The sequence below is a fragment of the Dreissena polymorpha genome, chromosome 12, assembly GCF_020536995.1.
Source record: "Dreissena polymorpha isolate Duluth1 chromosome 12, UMN_Dpol_1.0, whole genome shotgun sequence".
In the NCBI taxonomy this organism is placed as follows: domain Eukaryota; kingdom Metazoa; phylum Mollusca; class Bivalvia; order Myida; family Dreissenidae; genus Dreissena; species Dreissena polymorpha.
In genome coordinates, this window is record NC_068366.1 from 59,702,669 (window position 1) to 59,720,725 (window position 18,057).

The 18,057-nt window shown below is 33.4% G+C and overlaps 1 protein-coding gene across 1 annotated transcript in view; it reads left to right on the plus strand.

The window, feature by feature from the left end:
- The window catches only part of LOC127852650 (E3 ubiquitin-protein ligase XIAP-like), a 39,688-nt gene extending 28,788 nt beyond the window's left edge, over positions 1–10,900 (plus strand). The window contains exons 4-9 of the mRNA XM_052386602.1: positions 2,878–2,933; positions 5,540–6,252; positions 6,854–7,056; positions 7,324–7,519; positions 7,714–7,881; positions 8,108–10,900. Coding sequence (XP_052242562.1) covers positions 2,878–2,933; positions 5,540–6,252; positions 6,854–7,056; positions 7,324–7,519; positions 7,714–7,881; positions 8,108–8,304 — 1,533 coding nt within the window. The 3' untranslated portion in view covers positions 8,305–10,900. The remainder of the gene's footprint in view (positions 1–2,877; positions 2,934–5,539; positions 6,253–6,853; positions 7,057–7,323; positions 7,520–7,713; positions 7,882–8,107) is intronic.
- Positions 10,901–18,057: the final 7,157 nt, after the last annotated feature.

Here is an 18,057-nt window from a genome sequence, read left to right on the forward strand (position 1 = left end):
ATGTGTCGATCACGTTTATGGATTGCATCCACTAGATGGTCTTGGCAAATGCAAAAGCGGTCAATTAATTCAAATTAAAAAAAGTTATATTTGAATGACTAATGCGAATCTTGAATCTTGGACAGGAACAATTAATGATAATGTTTTGGCGAGGTTTCGTGGGTGAATGCACACTTGACATATGACAGAATTCACACACTAATAATTACAACTTCTGTCACATCCATATGAATGCTGCATTCTGATTGGATAATTTGTTCACGTGACCGGTTTTTGTATTTTCCGATTAACCCACTTCGTATGCAAATTTAAACATGAATATTCATGGCGCTACATTCTGGTCATAAACTAGTTGCCAAAATGACGCCATGTTTTGCGCAAAATTTAATGGCGCTGTTTTTTATTGGTCAATAGCGAAAGCACGTTATATTTTTTGCGCGAACTTCAACGATATACCCGTTTGACGGAGATGACACCGAGACTGAAAATAGATTCATACGCTAGATTAAAAAGGACTATTATGACCCTTACCACGATGGAATTTCAGCTTTAAGATCATTTTGTGTTGTAATTATAAGAATTGAATAGCATTTTTTTCTGCATTTCATCGGTGTATGAACTGTCGGGAAAAATACACCTAATTAATTCATAAAACGCCGTCGGCGTTTATGCAAATTAGGCGTAATTTTCCCGACAGTTCATACATCGATGAAATGCAGAAAAATGCTATTCAATTCTTAAATAAACCTTTAATAGAATAACACGCAATCTTGTAATATGATACATCCAAATATAGCTGTATACGTCATGTCAAGTATTCGAAAGTACAGAATGCTTTTTTACCGTTTTATTATGTGTACTTAATGGGTTTTGACTTCGGTATATACACCCAACACACGGGTCTAAAAATAGAAACACGGTTTTCAGAATAATCCAAATGAGATAATAATATATAGACGCTTATTAAAATTACTTGATAAAAATCTACGTCCATGAACGAACGATTTTCATATAAAATCTGCACATATTACTGTGGTATTGTTAAAATATCAGTTTTTTGTTAGGTATACTAATTATAACTATCAAATGCATATTTCGGGGTATGGTAAATATTGCCCCCCATCGAAGATTAATGTCAACATCGGCCTTCGGCCAGCGATCACATCACTGTCTTCGGTGCGCAATATTGACTATACCCTTCAAGAGTCTAATACACTAAATATATTGTAAAGAAATACGTTTGCATGTTAAGGCGATTTAAAATATATATCCCTGCCGTGTAGTATCAGATACTTGCCAGTCCTGCGAAGAACTCGTTTCAATATGTAAACTATATAAAACTCAATTATAAATTAAGAACAATTTATGAACGTAGATGGCATTTATTCTTCGTTTTACTTTTGTGCATACATGTACTATAAATCGGGATGTTTCGCAAAGATCTTAGATCTCTAGTATTCTATTTTAATAGTAGCAATTCAAGTGTTTATGTGGGCGTACTCGTGAAATGCTTTATCAAGATGAGTAAATATATGGTACATAATTTTAATGAGCAATTACGTTTGCCCATATGGCAAAGTTTCAATATTGTTTTAAGTCCAAAATCTTTAACACTATTGAATGTGTTTGAATGCTCCATTATTTAAGGGGCCTTTTCATAGATTTTGGCATTATTGAAGTTTGTCATTAAATGCTTTATATTGATAAATGCAAACATGGGATCTAAAAGCTCCAGTAAAAAATCAAGAATAAAATAAAAAAATAAAATAAAAAAGAGTAACCCTCAACAGGGCTCGAACCACCGAACTATCATTGAAAGCACATTTAATTAAATGGATTTGCAACTGTATGATAGACTATGTATGCAATTATCCTGGTTAAATGCACATAGAGAAGAAATAAACAATTCATAATGGTCATTATCGTGTCTTTTTTTTATGAGTCCGATTATTTTCGTTATTTTTCACTCATAGCAATATTTTAAATAATTTTGTATCTTTGTTACCCGTTTAAAATTTAAGATTATGTGAAATGTACTTGATATGTGAAGCGTGTTGTTGTTTCTCTCTACTACAGGTCGACACTATGGTCGAATGTTGTTTTGTAATTAAATTACTTTCAATCTCGCTTTTTTAATTTATGAAAACTTGTGTCAGACGGTATCAGTTGAATCGTTGATGACGAAAATTACTAATTAAACTATTAAATGAGTTTAACTATTAAATTCTTATAAAGATAATATGATTGGATAAGACTTAAAATCTGGACAAGGTTTCAGCTTAAAGGGATAATCTTCATACAATGATAGTTCTTAACACTTTATTTCAGCGAGCAAACAGTCTTGAAGATTTGTAAACAAAACATCAAATACGCAGACCAAAGTATCAATAATTGAAGTGTAATGCATACCTTTGTGTAATAACGTATTATTCTGTTCTGTTCTCATTTTGATCGCGAGTAAAATAACCGCTCATAGACCCCACTATCCACAGATCACAAATATTCTTTTTGCGGCGAGTAGAACAAAACGGTACTTCAAATTAACAAAACTTAATCTTTGTATATTACAAGTTAAGTAGTTTTTTGTTGTTTCTTGACACATTCTTGAATCTCGTCGTTGGCGTGACATGTTGTTATAAGTAGGCAACATTGTTTATTGGCTTAACGTTTCTTAACTTTAGATTCCCATAAGATATTTTTATATAAGAGTATTTGGGATCCCAAAGATGAACCAATTGGTTTTCCCATTATTTGTTTTCAGTGCAGAAACGTTCATCCATAAAATTTCTGTTTATTTAACATAAGCAATCCACCCTTAAAGGTAGCATGAACAGCAAGGTAGTTTGCTTGTTACTTTTGTGCATTTTATTTTTAAAGGAATCGATTGAAAACGGACGTTCGGGTGACATGGACTTTACGATTCCTATTGAACGGTAATATCTACAATTATTATTTGTTAATTTTAAACAAGACATGTCTTTAAAAACGCAAACAGCGTTGAAATTTATATTAAGATATTATGCCTTATATAAAGAACTTAATGACCAAGATGATTTGTAACATGATTTCTCGGACCATATAATATACTTAATAGTGCTGCAACAATACGCCAAAAAGCGTATTGCGATATATTGTCAGCTCAAAAACCCGTATTGCAATATATCGCAATATATTGCTTACTTGTACCAAAATTATGACTTGCCAATTACCCGATAATCCCGTATATTCCAGTTTTAAAGCAAATTCTGGTAAATGTTTACTATAAAAATGCTCAAGAATAACACAAAACACAAACATTCACCAATTTTCTTACATATCAAATACATTTTGGCATTTGTTACTATTTAAAGATGTGATGAAATAACTTCCAATCGGGCGTTTTTTTTCCCCACTGAACACGCGTAAATCGCCTGACGTGATGTTCCCGTTTTATACAACACAAATACACGCACACTTTGCACGCGACGTTCTACATGTCTGTATAATTTTTGCGCGCTTTCGCTTTTTATTGAGAAAAAGAATAAAGCACTTTTTTTATTGTCGCGTTAGCATTACATTTCGGAAGCATGTTTCCGAAATTCGGATTACAAATTTAATAATGCTCATTTCAGAATCGAAAGAAACATTTAGTTGTGCGTAATTAATTCAACGAAAATTCGTTTAAAAGCATAGAATGAATGCTCCCATGTAACAACGCTACTCTGTATAATAGACTTTTTAGAATGCCATTTGTACGTAACAATTTATTTTTACAAAATACCGCTTTGTTTTGTTTACCTTGATATCATTATTTTGGATGGCTTTTCTGAACGAAATGTAGACGCATGTTTGTAAAATTTTCGTACCGGTATGACGAAAATCGTATCGCAATACAATATGCGGATTGCGTATTGCGATATATACCGATATACCGGTATATTGTTGCAGCACTAATACTTAATAGACATTAAGTGTCATTGATATTATAAGCAGAGTATTCATACTGAGCTAATTCAGAAATAAAACACAAACACAATACAATTTTGAAGAAACTATGTTAACGTATATATTAAATGTAAAAAGAAGTTGTACGAAAACATTAATAAAAAATTATATAGCCCCTACTGGGCTATACTGAAGGCAATAGAGAGCTTATTGCGCGAAAATCATTATGATGCGTGCAGATAAGCCATATTTAAGTTACTTCGGGACGAATTCAGAAGAATAATCTACATTTAGTACAAATTTACCATAAATAATGTGTGTGCGGTCGAATAGCATTGAGCTTTTTGGTAGAAAAGGTCGCCACGTAGAGCATATATGTGAAAAATCAAATCAACTCACCTTTTGAAGCACCATTTTGGCAGTTTTCCTGTCAATTTATGTATCCCCGGAAGTACAACTTATGATTTTAAGCGTATCCCTATTGGGGATTCATAAGTTGGTTTACCGGGCGTGATAATAAACGGACACTAATAACATCAGATTATAACATACAATCACGATACTTTTATGTTCACTGCTTGAGTGTATGTAAAAGATATTCTTGGTATTCTTATTAGTTAATGGCAATCTCAAGAAATCTTGCACAGAAATCCGCTTAGACCCTTGTGCCGAAAAAAACCCAACAAACGTAAGGAAATTAGTAAACAACAAGAAATGAACAAATGATCTAATGTAACATGTATTAAGATAATCTTATAAGTTATTTGTAAGTGCCTACCTGCTATTTACAGGTACATATAAGTTTCGTTCATATAACTAGGACGTATTTGTTCGATAATGTGTGCATAAGATAGCGTTATTCATACACTCTTTCTAAAACGTGGAGTTAAAAGTATATGCCGACAGATTGAAACAACTATTCATTGCCCTATGTACATTTTGTTTGTATTTTTCTGAATTGATAGCTTTATATTTTAAAGCAAATAAAATGTGAGTAATAGTTCCGTAATTGCAAAAATAATGTGAGAAAAAACTGCATTTTAAGGAAAAAAATGATTTTTAAATTCGGGAATAGGAACGAAATTTTGAATGCAAATTTGTTGTACTACTGAAACCTGTTTTAGATCCGGAAATTCTTTGGGCCCCATCCATCTGTTGAAATATAATACCGGAAAGTTTATTATGAAATTGACGTAATGATAACAAACAGACAAGACCACACCAAGATCCTTTCGACTTGAAAGGTAAGAAGATAACAAGACAAGCGGATGAGGAGTCTCAGCAAGTGAAAAGTACGACTCTCAGATTGATAGGCTATTTACAAGGGATTCGACACTATTTGAAAATGTCAAATAAATCGATGTTTAGAAATCTCTTGTTATGTTTGCTTGTTTTGGGATTCAGTATTGTTTCAAAAAGTGATAATCGTCAGATCGGTATGCAGGATAGAGTTGGTCTGAAACAAAAGAGTAGCTATGGTTTCGCATCTTTAACAAGAGCAATGTTTTACGATTATATTTCTCCAAGATTAGAAGCTTCCATGTGCTTCCCTGTACATTCACCGATGAAAAATAATACCTTTCATGACAAGGACAATGATCCACCTTGTCGTTAGGGAACACAATTTGAACCTTCGACAAGACGATACTTCATCTGAAACGCTTGACGCAAAAGAAGAAAAGGAAGCTTTAATAGACCACATTCACAACAAAGCAATGGTTCGTGAGTATGACCGTTACGCTTCATTTGAAAAGTACGAGGATAAAATGGAATCTATAAGCTATTCAACCTCGCGACTTGCTTTAAAAGGATTTTACTATAACCTTGAAAAAAGACTGTGTATTTGTTTTGTATGTGGGGTAGAAGTTAAGCGATGGAACGAGAGGGAATCCATAGAGGAAACTCACCGCAAGCTTTCACCCGACTGCAGATTTATATCCGGTAAAGATACTGTTAACATTCCATTCCACAAGTTAGCAGGCTGTTGTGAACGGCGTATGCATAGAGGTGGCGAATCTTTAGAATCAAACAGCATTGCTGGAGCAGAGGCATGTTCAGAAGAGCTCATTGAGCAAACTGATAGACTGTCTAAATTTGCGAGTAATCAGGACGCATCCAACACGGAAACAACATATACACAACTTTCATTGGAAACAGCCACAGGAGGACAACAAACAAAGCATAGAGATGACTGTTTGTTTTTAGCAGAAAATGCAAAATATCCGAAATACTGGAGCAAATCTGAAAGAACTTCATCGTTCTTGTGCTGGAGACGGACAGCTTTAGTGTCAACAGGCAGTCTCGTAGACGCTGGACTATATTACACAGGTTAGTTACTATGAAAGAAAAAATCTTTAATTTCAAGACAAATAGTCTTCAGGAAGTCATTAATCATATTTCATTCGTCGTCAGATTCTCCTAGTAGCGAGCTGTTTATTCAGTGCTTTGACTATTGAATATTATTACATATTTGTGTTTTTATTACAAAAATATGTTGTTATATTTTGTCATAAAAACGAAGTTTCCAAACCGCGTTGCGAATATCGTGATTTTTTTTAATTCTTCGCTTAAATTTTTTAGCATCGACGAAATGATAGCAAAAACATACGGAAAGACTTAACGATGTAAATTATTATGGATAAGAGCGTTGTTATCATCAAACATGGCTCTGTGATTGTTTCGGAATAGGACAACGAACACGTTGAATATAATAGATGGAACTTAATTAACAAATCACTCACTGTCGAGATTTAACACTTCAATGATAAAACTGCTTCCAAACAAAAGAATAATTGATATACACAAACAAAATGAAACTCACTTCATATGCGAACAGTTCACTATCAGTAATTTTGTAAATATTTCGAAACCTATCGAATAACTAGTTGCCACTATTTCTTCCATTTCGATCACATTTGTATATTTTCAGGTTCTGGAGATGAAGTGCGATGCTTCCAATGTGGCGGGGGTCTAAAAAACTGGGAGGTAAATGACGATCCGTGGGCCGAGCATGCATATTGGTTCCCAAGTTGTCAGTACGTTATGCAGTGCAAAGGTCAAGAGTTCATTGACATGGTTCAGGCGATGAGGACACGACTCGATGTTACTGAGCAAGAGAGACACGTTTCTCATGTATGGGAAGCATTAGTTCAATTATTAAACGGCCTTTATGTTTCTCATTGCAAATAAATTAGGTTGGCAAATAATGTCCGATTATGTATTTTAATTAATGACCATAGAGAATTGTTATTTTGGAATAATATCTAAAACTTCTTACCTGCATGCAAGGATTGAAAGCTAACTTTTGGAATTCTAATATAAGAGCTCAGTTTGTGGGATTTTCTACACGTATTTTTCATTTTTTTTAAAAACACGTGTAATTAAAATATTTTTTTATAGAATGTTAACAGAGGGGCGCAGTCTTCGGTAAATGGTACCGCTACAAATAACAACGTGACGTCGTACGAATTACCACGGCAACGAACATTTAAAGACGACAGTGACAGAGCCTTGATAACAACATTTATTGAAATGGGCTTTGGGCGGGATCTTGTACTATTGGCACTTAGGAAGGTCACAAAGAATGAAATTGAGGGTAAGCTTTAACGCATGTTTTGTATATTTTTGATATTTAAACATTACAAAGATATTTATTGAGGCTAAATGGTGAATAGAAGCCGCCTATTTATACAAGAAGTCAGAATATTTAGGAGTGAATTCTGAAACAAGTGTATGCAATATTCATTATATAAAATGTATTCTTAATCAAACGTTGTTATGTTTTATTAGGTACTTCAATAATGCACGATCAAGTACTAGAATATCTGCTGCAGAACATCGTCCCAGAGAAAACAGACATCTCACCATCGACCGAAACAAAAACGTCAATGAAAATAAAGGGAACACACAACGATAAATCTAGAAATGATGCAAAGCCAAAGAGTACATCTGTAATAGGTGAGATTTTACTGTGATCAGATCTTTATATTGTGTTGTCCTATTTCTCAACGTAAACAATTCTTTACATATGCAAGTATTTCCATTTAGATATGTGTGCACAGTATACATATTGTACTTAAATTTCCGACAAACGCGAGGAAACTTACATTATTTAATTTGATTATTTGATAAGTCCATGTTAATAAGTGTCCCGTTAACGAGTAAATGTTTTCCACATTTCCAGATATTAAAGACGTCGTGGAAGAAAATTATGCACTAAAGCAACAAATGACGTGCAAAGTATGCATGGACAGTGCCGCATGCGTAGTTTTTCTACCATGCGGCCACATGGTCACATGCGAGAAATGCGCATGCGCTCTCAGAAAATGCGCCATATGTCGGGCACGTATTCAAGGAAATGTCAGGGCAATTATTTCGTGAAGACCGATGTTTAAAAATAGTATTTCGGAGCAAGGGATGCTTCTGTAACTGATTGATTTGTTTTGCGACGACAGTTGTGTAGCTATAAGAGAGGGGATTAGGAATTGTTACCTACAAGATGATTGGTTGATGCCAGTTCTTGGTAGCAGTCACGACCGGACATATCAATAGACATGTCAATCAAATCCTCATCTAAGAATCGATCTACCAATCAGCGATCGATTAATCGGGCGCGCGAGTTAGCAACGAACTGTCCGCCATTTTCCTAGACAAGCTATGTATAGGTTCACTTTTATTTCAACGAGTTTTTTGTTGTTTTCCTTTTAAAAATAACGTAGATTAAAAATAGTTAAACGGTGTCAATGGGGATTATGTAACTTGGACAATCGATATTTTGAAAGATTAGTTGGTTGCATTGAATTTATGTTGTTTCCAAAGCCGAAAAGAGATCTTAACAAGTGTAAGAGATGGATAAATGCATGCGGTCGTCTCCACGAACAACTGAATGTCAACACTGTCAAAGACAACTACAATATCTTTTTATCGTATATGCTAGCATATTTAAATAGTTTATGTTATCGATCTGATCATCACATCTCTGACATTTGGTATTCAGAAAGATAAGTTAGATGCATTACATTTTTACCATTTCCAACGCGGAAATGCGGTCTTGACAAGAGCGAGTGGAAGCTTCAATTTGTAGAATTACCGAGATCCCCTTTATAGAACATTCATTTATTTCAAAAACTGGAAATGTCATATAAGCAATAACTAAGCATTATTAAGAATGAATTATGTCACGAGTGCATGTAAAATAATAGAGAATATTGCTACCCACTTCGTGTAACTTAACGAAATCCCCGTTAAAAATCGAGTTTGTGTGTGTGTCAGAAACATGTGAAAACCATTTTATGTTACTATTTTAATAAAAACGTATCGATAAATGCCATTGTATAAGAGTTATTATTACTGATATAACCAATAAATGCGGTAACTTGGGGGAAGTCGGTACCTGCGCGAGCGTCTGATACTGGTAGTTTTATTAAGTAGCCTGACCGAACGCCCCTACATACAACGCTAATTTATATCAGACAATGACCAAACTGATTGTGTTGTTTTGCACTTTCAATTATAGTGATTGATAAATGTCCCATAAGCAATGTTTTATATGATTAGGTACCCACTCGGCGTCAGAAAGCGCGTAAAACTTCACCGAATTCCCAGTTATAAAGCGCTATTTCGTTTCAAATACACGGGAGGGGGGGGGGGAGGAATGTTTCGTTAATATTTTCGTAAATAACAAGGGTAAATACCGGTGAAGAAGTGTTAATTTATTGCTAATACCACCATTACACGTAATAACAGGTTCGATTTCGGTAAGCGCGTAAGCGTTTGAGAGCGTGTTTAATGTACCGATTTACCCGTTTTAAATAGCTGATGTTCTCTATAAACGTATACTTTTGCATTTGCCGAATAACTAAATGACATAAACCCCTTTTACAAGTGTTATATGGTGTGAATACGTCCATAAACTCATTAGGAATATCGCGTAAATCTATATGCAGTCTATAGGCAAGGAAGCCATTTTGGTGTTAGCTTGTCTATCAAACCGCTAAGCCATGTGATTTAGTGGGCGGAGCGAAGCGTGATGTCAATCGACCAGTCGCCAAATACGAGATCGCTCCGCCAACTAAGTTGTGTTTTCATAAAACGCGTTATCCATTACTCCGACAGTCTTTGTTTGTCAGACCATGTGGCCGCAATAAACGAAATCTGATTATTTCGTGAGTTTGATTGCCTGCTGGCGACTGGTCAATTAGATTATACCTGACGTTACGCTTTATATTGAAACTTGTAGTGCATCCATACAGTAGTTTTTGTCGTGACGCTGTTGGTCTGTTTATTTATTATAATTGTCTTTCAAAATATCTTTAGTAAAGGTCAAGTAAAAAATAAATTATTATTTAGAAGTTATGACGAAGGATACGTTCATTTCTTTTATCATGGTATTTTTACACTCGGTTTTAATACTTCTTTGTTTTAACCACAATACTGTTCTTAAGGTATGTTACCAAACACTCGTAAAATAAAGCACGACACTTGATTTAGATGCGGTAAGCGCCGCGTAAAGAGGTCAATGCCCAGTATTGGTGGTTGAAGAGACTAAATCTAATCCCGTAACTTTCACTTACTATTGCATTTATTCAAGTAAAAATCAAAATTATATCAAAGTAATGCTTATATATTGTATTCGCCGTACATGTACATGTTTTAACTTGAAAATGACAATTTATTCACCTAAAAATTTGGTAAGTGCAACTTTGATCTTGTTAACACTTCATTTGGTAAGAGCGTATAATTTCACATCCGTTTTAATGAATATTTGTTTTGGTTTTCACATAATATTCTTGCAATATTTATTTAAGAACCCGTGTACAAAGTTAAAAAACAAATTCTTATTGGTATTTATTTATGTTGTAGTTATTTTATACATGGCGAGGCTGGAAGCAATTACGCATATATTGTTTGTTTGTTTTTAATATTTTCTCTTAAATAAATGTGCGTTGTGGTGTTTTATTGAATGTTCGTTGCATGTCAGTGCTAAAATATTTCCTTTGTTTAAATAAGCTCATATCATGAAATGAATAAATACAAATAAAAATGATTGTAGTTGATATAGTTTGTTACCACATGCTTGCCACACAATATGAGTATTTATGTATTAAAGAGTATAGCATTTATCTGGAAATGTATTAATTAGTTATGCTTGTATTGCTAAAAATGTATGACAATTTTACAAAACTGATGCCATTGAAGTACAAATTATTTTATGAAAGAGATGAAGCTTTCATTTTATTTTAGAGCGAAAAACCTTGAATATACGGGAATCACTTACACCTTTGTTTAAACATGGTATTAAACTTCATTTAATAATCAAATTAACATTATAAGATACAGTATCAGTGAACATGCACGTTTATAGTCAGTTAAAGCGAGTAAATTAAACAAGCATCTGTTCCGATATGAATTCAAAATATTATAATCGACTCATAGCAATGCTGATATGAGATATGGTTCTTTCTTATGGTCAATAAAACTTTTCATTTTCAATAGATTAATATTCCAAAAAAGTGTGTGTTTTAAATGCATGGACTGAAATAAATCTAATTAAATCATTCGTAAGTAGACATTACAGGAATGCTACTAGAGTTTTCTTTACTAAACAGCTGCACTCGAAGGCAGTTGACATTGTTATGATAAGGCATTCTTAAAAAGTTCTTAATTTCATTAGAAATCGGTATGTTTCGAAGACGTAATTCTGATATAACTTATGATAGTCATACAAATGATATGAAAGACATAAAAACGCTCAACTCATGATAATCATTAAACATTATATGAAAGTCATTTTACGCATGGACTTCGATAAATTACATTAATACATATAAAGTGGTATGTTATCCTGGCAAAACCAGATGATATCTATTTGCACAATTTCAAAGGCTTTGGCTCGATTGCGAATACTGCAATAGATGTCCAAATATGGGCCCATGGAACAACATAACAATGTAAATCTATATCAATAGATAATTCCGCACTCCACTGTATTGATCTAAGTTTATTTTTTCAATACGAGTTTTATCTTTTGATGTAACTTATTTTACAGATCAGTATATAAGGCCAATAATATATGAAATGTAGGTTATTAAACTGGGTCTGGCGGAGCGAAGAATGAAAATATCTAACCAAATAGCAAGTCGGATAATTGAAAATTAAGCTGTTCGAAACAAACGGAATAGATGTGCACGATCACCATACAATTCTAAAATTTATTGGCTGAAATATCTTATTGTAAGATTTCAGAACCTTTCATGACCAATAAAGTAAGTAATTTGACAGATTTACGGTTCAGGTTTCTACAACAACAATTTACTTTTTTAATTGGAGAAAATTCATTTATTGTCAATGTTTCGACTTCGTCGCTTACAGACGTCGTCATTGTTTGTAGAAAGCAATTTTTTATGACATTTGAACCGTTTGTATGAAAGCTATTTAACATCACGAATTTTGTTGCGGAACCAGTCAAATGTTTATTATTTGTATCACAAAACAGTGATTGTCCTTTTTTTGGGAAGCATCTTGTCGGTGAGCTTGAAAAGCATACCACTATTGCAATTAATCATAGCGAATGTAATTTACTCCTTTTTATCACATTTTAATATCAGCAAATCGTTTTTGAAAAGTTTAACATTTTTTAACTGAGTTTATAATAGTTTTACGTTCGTGTTACACACTGATCTCTTAATAAGATGATTAATAAAAATAAACAATATTGTGACGCGTTTAAATATGGTTTTAAATATATTGACTCTCAATATGGTTCGGTGCTTGTTTTTTTTAACTGACCAAGGATGATTTATTTTACGGTTGTTTAATGTTTTTAAATCTCTAAAGACATTTGGTGATAAATGTCACATAAATAAAATAATATTTTTTAATATGACCTAATGGATGAATGACGTTCGGATTGGCGGTATTTTAAATTTGTAATACCGTGTGTCATACGAATTGTTGGGAGCGGAGTTTAAAGACTTGTAAAATACTAAGGATTATTCAAGTATCCTTATTCGCTCATTAGCTATGTGACATTGTTTGGGATCCCAGATCCACTTAAAAGTACAAAGGAACAAAATTTAAGTAGATATGCTTAGAAAAACTGTATAAACACAAGAGTGCTATGTCAAGGACATTTTCACAGCGTTGTCCTAATTCGGCATTAAACCGCGTCTTCTTAAAGGTTACAATCTTTTAAACAAAACTAATCGTTATACTATATTCAAGTACAATAACGTACCATATTCGATAAAACATACTCATAGAAACTAGCAAAATTCAAAATCTACAAAGAGAAATTATAAACATAATTAACAATGGCTCAGTGTGACATAAGCGTGTAGTCCATGTACAAGCTATTTATCTAACAAATTGTTCACGATCTTATGTATAAACACAATTTTTTAGAAAACATTTTAAAGCGAGTATGAACGAAATCAAAACAGATAAACGTTTAATGAATAAAAAATACACTTAAAGTTTAGAACTTGTGTAAGGATTTGTCTTCAAAGTATTCTTACGGAAAATGTACTCGTACCTGTGAATCAAAAAGGGCAGTTGCCAGTTTAAACCGTGAGCATGCGCCCTTTGTATTGGTAAACTAGCTGCACCAGGAAACGTTTTAGAATGTAAACTGACCGCTGTGATATCAGTGCAAAACTTTTGAAAGTGCCCGAGATAGCACAAAATATCACACAATATATCATTTTTAAGTAGAGCTTTGCTTATTGTTATTTATGAGTTTTTATAAGTAAGACATAGAGGGAATGAGGTTAATAATATATTGTATGTATTAACATGAGTGAAAACTGTTAAGTATGAAAATTAAGAAACAATGCAATTATAGATAAAGAGCTATGGTTCGTGTGCACTGCGCCTGATATCGATATTCTCTTCAATTATGTGTATATTTCTGATAATTATTGAGTTATATCTTGGACAATCAACCAGAATGCCGTACAAAGGCCAGACGGCAAACACTGTTCCAGTATACAACCCTCTTACATTTTCTAGTCCTTGAGTACAATGATAACATATTTCTATGCAGTCAACAACCACTGTTATCGCGAACCTTATATGGTTTTAATAAGAGGCCGTTCACATATGTTTGAAGCTTTGAAAATGTCATAAAATTAATGTACAGGAAAAACTGTCAGTTTTGGATTAGTTTTGAACTACAATAACGAGGAAAAGATTAACTAAAATGTGGCTGCCCTGAGTTCCGAACCCAGGACCTATAAAGGCAAACGCTATCGCGCTAAAAAGCTACCTAGCAGTCGTATGAATATGATTAATTGTTTTAACGCTATGTCGGTAATAAACGCGTTTGCTAAATTAACGATGTCGGCGCGTTTTATTAGTTTTCCGATTTTGATTTATTAATATTACATTTTTTTTTAATTGTTCGTCAGGAGGGTAATTATTCTTGCATACAATGTATACATTCTCTTTAATTGTATGATTTTTTGTTTCTAGGAAAAATTCCCTTTATGGTCATGCTACGCCAGGGTGTGTTTGTGTATTTCGAAGTTGATGAGGTCCATAAGCACCTTTGGATGCATTATGTAGGGACCCGTTGTGTGTCCCAGCATTCCTATCTAATCAACTATTTGACTCACGAAATAATTTTGAAATATAGCTGCAACTTCAAGCTTTTTACTGAAATATAGATATTTTTATTTTTGCGTGGTCTTGTACTGTGGGGTAAGCCGGCTTACTCGGACTAAACTCCACCTGTCCAGTATGGTGACCGCCAACCAATCTCACATGCTTCCAGGATTAGGGAGTGAACCGCTATGTCAGCACACAAATATGTATGTTAGCTATTTAAGAGCTATAACGAGCAAATCAATAAACTATGCACAGAAGCATATGAACCGATAACTCATTTGAAAAAAAAATTATATATATATATATATATATTACGTTACACAACGAAATGTCGCTTAACAGGGTTTAACCGGGTTACCGTTGGGTATTGGGCTCATGTCAGAGCTGTTCTACTGTAAATCAAATTTAAGATCAGGTAACAGAGTAAATTTCCATGGAATTACGCATATTGTGCCATTACTTTTTTGAAAAACGTGCATGAACAAAACCGAGTAAGACTATGTTGTCGAGCTATATAAAGTCCAATGTCCCAAACAATGAAAATTAAGAACAAAATATCGACTTACTTATTTTGGTCTTCGTTAAAACTTATTGCTATGTTTTTAATCAATGATTATGAATATTGCCAGAAGTTTTTTTTTAATTCGGTTCAGTTTAAGAAATACTGATTGACCGATTATCGCATAAAGTGAATAAAAACTTCTGAATGCATTTTATGAACGCCGCATTAAACGAAATATTCGTTGAAGTTGTTTTAATGAATAGCTTAATACAGAGCATTTTTAACGTACCAACATGCACTGATTAATTTACAACGTTAACTTAAGAAACATCATTTGTTATGAAGCATCATACATAGAATCTAATCTTAATAACAGGTATTATTGTATAGCGATCAAAAGGTTGTTATTTTTACTACAGTTGGGTTTCCTATTTCTCTCAGCGGTTTTGCACTGTCAGCGTTTTATTATATTTATGCCAGATCATGTTTCAATGGGCGACTTTAAGTAAATTTTATAATTAGAACACTATACAGTATTACGCCGCGTTAAACAGCAAAGAGCAGGGATCCCGCTGCCGATTGATATTGTCGCAACCATCGAGAAAATTAGAGAAAGCGCAATTTTCTTTATGTAAAAATTGTAAACTGTTCACAACACAACATTTGGCTGTGTAGTATGTACTTCAAACAAGAAATGTGGCTTCATTATGCACTCCCTTTATGGCAATCACTTGCTGAAGCAGATCGAGTAACACGTCCCACTGAAATTGCTATCAGAAACTAATTACCGTTTTGTTGCAGTTCAGGATGGCCGGTGGTTCGATAGCTCATCTTTGACGTCACAACATCAGTTTTCCATTATGTAAGGAATAAAAACATTCCATACCAACCCAATACATCACAATTATTATTTTATTAATCTTTTGAATATATTTGTTTGCAACTTGTGAAGTTTCAATTCAAAATAACAAAGATAATACCCCCCCCCCCCCCTCAAAAAAAACAAAAACAAACAAACAAACAGCAACAACAAAAAACAACAACAACAAACAAACAAACAAAACAAAACAAAACAAAAAAACAACAAAAAAAGAACATCTTCGAAGATGTAGTTTATTTTTTAATTCCAAAACGATGTGAACTTTGAGCTGTCTTTAATTAAGGATGCAAATAAATCTTGATTAATTTCAGGGAATTATAACATGGCTGTCCCTAAGTTAATAATGAAACATGGACACACATAACTAAACAACACATCTTTTTGTAAGGTGGATTTAGCAATCAGTGATAGTTTATTACATTACCAACACATAATGTTATCAAAACGTCGATAGTGTAGACAGATAGGCAGCATGAAAATGAAAACATGGCACTTCATAACTTTTCTTGTCATTAAATTAACGTCAATTTCAATTTATGTTCTGTACATGTCGTTTTTCCTTATACACGCCATATATGTTATAATATACTCAATATTATTGGTATAATGAGATGGTAATTAGCACCGTTTAATTCATCGTATTTTTGCTAACCTGTAAGATATGTTGTCCCCTATTCAACCATACAACGTCTATGACACCACTATTAAAAATAATTAGCAATGACGAGCAGCATAAATACCATATCGTGATTATGTAAAATTCCTTTTCAAAACGAAAAATGCGTGTTGTGATGTAAAATGAAAAAAAATAGGCATAAGAATATACTTGCAAGATCTCGTGATCACGCCGAGGAAACAAAATATGTTTAAACTAAAGATTAAATTCGTGATAAAAACGACATAGAGGCAAAATAAATTATTTCTTAGTTAAGTTACCAAGTACATGTAAAATATAGCAATACGTATATGAACGCGACACAACATCAAAGCGCTGAAGGCACTGAAGTTGTTCGCTGTTGTCGTCCTTGATTAGCTTGTGCGCATTGCAAAGTGTGCACAGGCTAATCTTATTTGACTTGCATTTAGCCCCGTTTTCCCTGAAAGCATCCAATATGTACAGATTTCAATGATAAACACTAGACTGGCCAATGTCGACTTACAAGCTGATATATAAACTCACTGCTAGAGGGTATATACACTCACTGCTACATTTGTCGTCTGCTGCAGACAGGCAGCGGTAATCATCCCTTGCAGAGTGAGTTGTGGTTCTTGCCGTACCTAAGGCATCTAAGCACATACTGATTTGCAAATTATGCTCTGTAAATTTAGCTGACCGCTAACAACGACACACGATTAAAGTGAAAGTAAAACTTAACCAAGAATTTATTACAATTACCGAACCTATCATTTAACTATTATCATTTTGTTAATTTGCATGTTCTGATATACAAATTCAACGTTTATCGAAGTTACTCTTTTGTTATTAATATTCAAAATCGTTGAACATTGTTTACAATGAAATGCATTCATCTTATTGTGAATATCTGTATCGCTTACTTTGAGTTTATTTACAATGTTTGGTAAAATGTTATACATTTTGAAGGTGTACACAATAACATCAATTTCGTTTGGTCAAAAACGCTTGGCTTGTTTATTATGAATCTTTTTATTCAAATAAATATGCTTAGTTGTGCTTTATTTAATGTAAATAGATATTAACTTCAATTTTGAATTTCAGTTTTGATACAGTTAAGTACCACATGATTGCCACACAACACGATAACATTTTTATTGACGCTTAGAAATCTCGATATGAAATATGACTCTTCTTGAAATAGTTGTTCATTTCATTACCTATTGGAAAGTTACAAAGCCATATACTGCAATTATATATGAAAGTCATAAACACTGGTATGAAAGTCATAAAGCGCTGGTGACATTAGTCCTTTGGTTTGTATATTTCGATGTGCTGCTTATTAATTATGAAGCAGTCAACCTGAAATAAGTCTTACATCAGATAATCAAAACGATGACTAATAAACGGGAATGCAAAACTAAGTCAGTTATACATTATATACGCAGGTAAAAGTAAATGGAAACAACACTAACATTCATTACATACATACTTTTAAGTAGAAACACATTT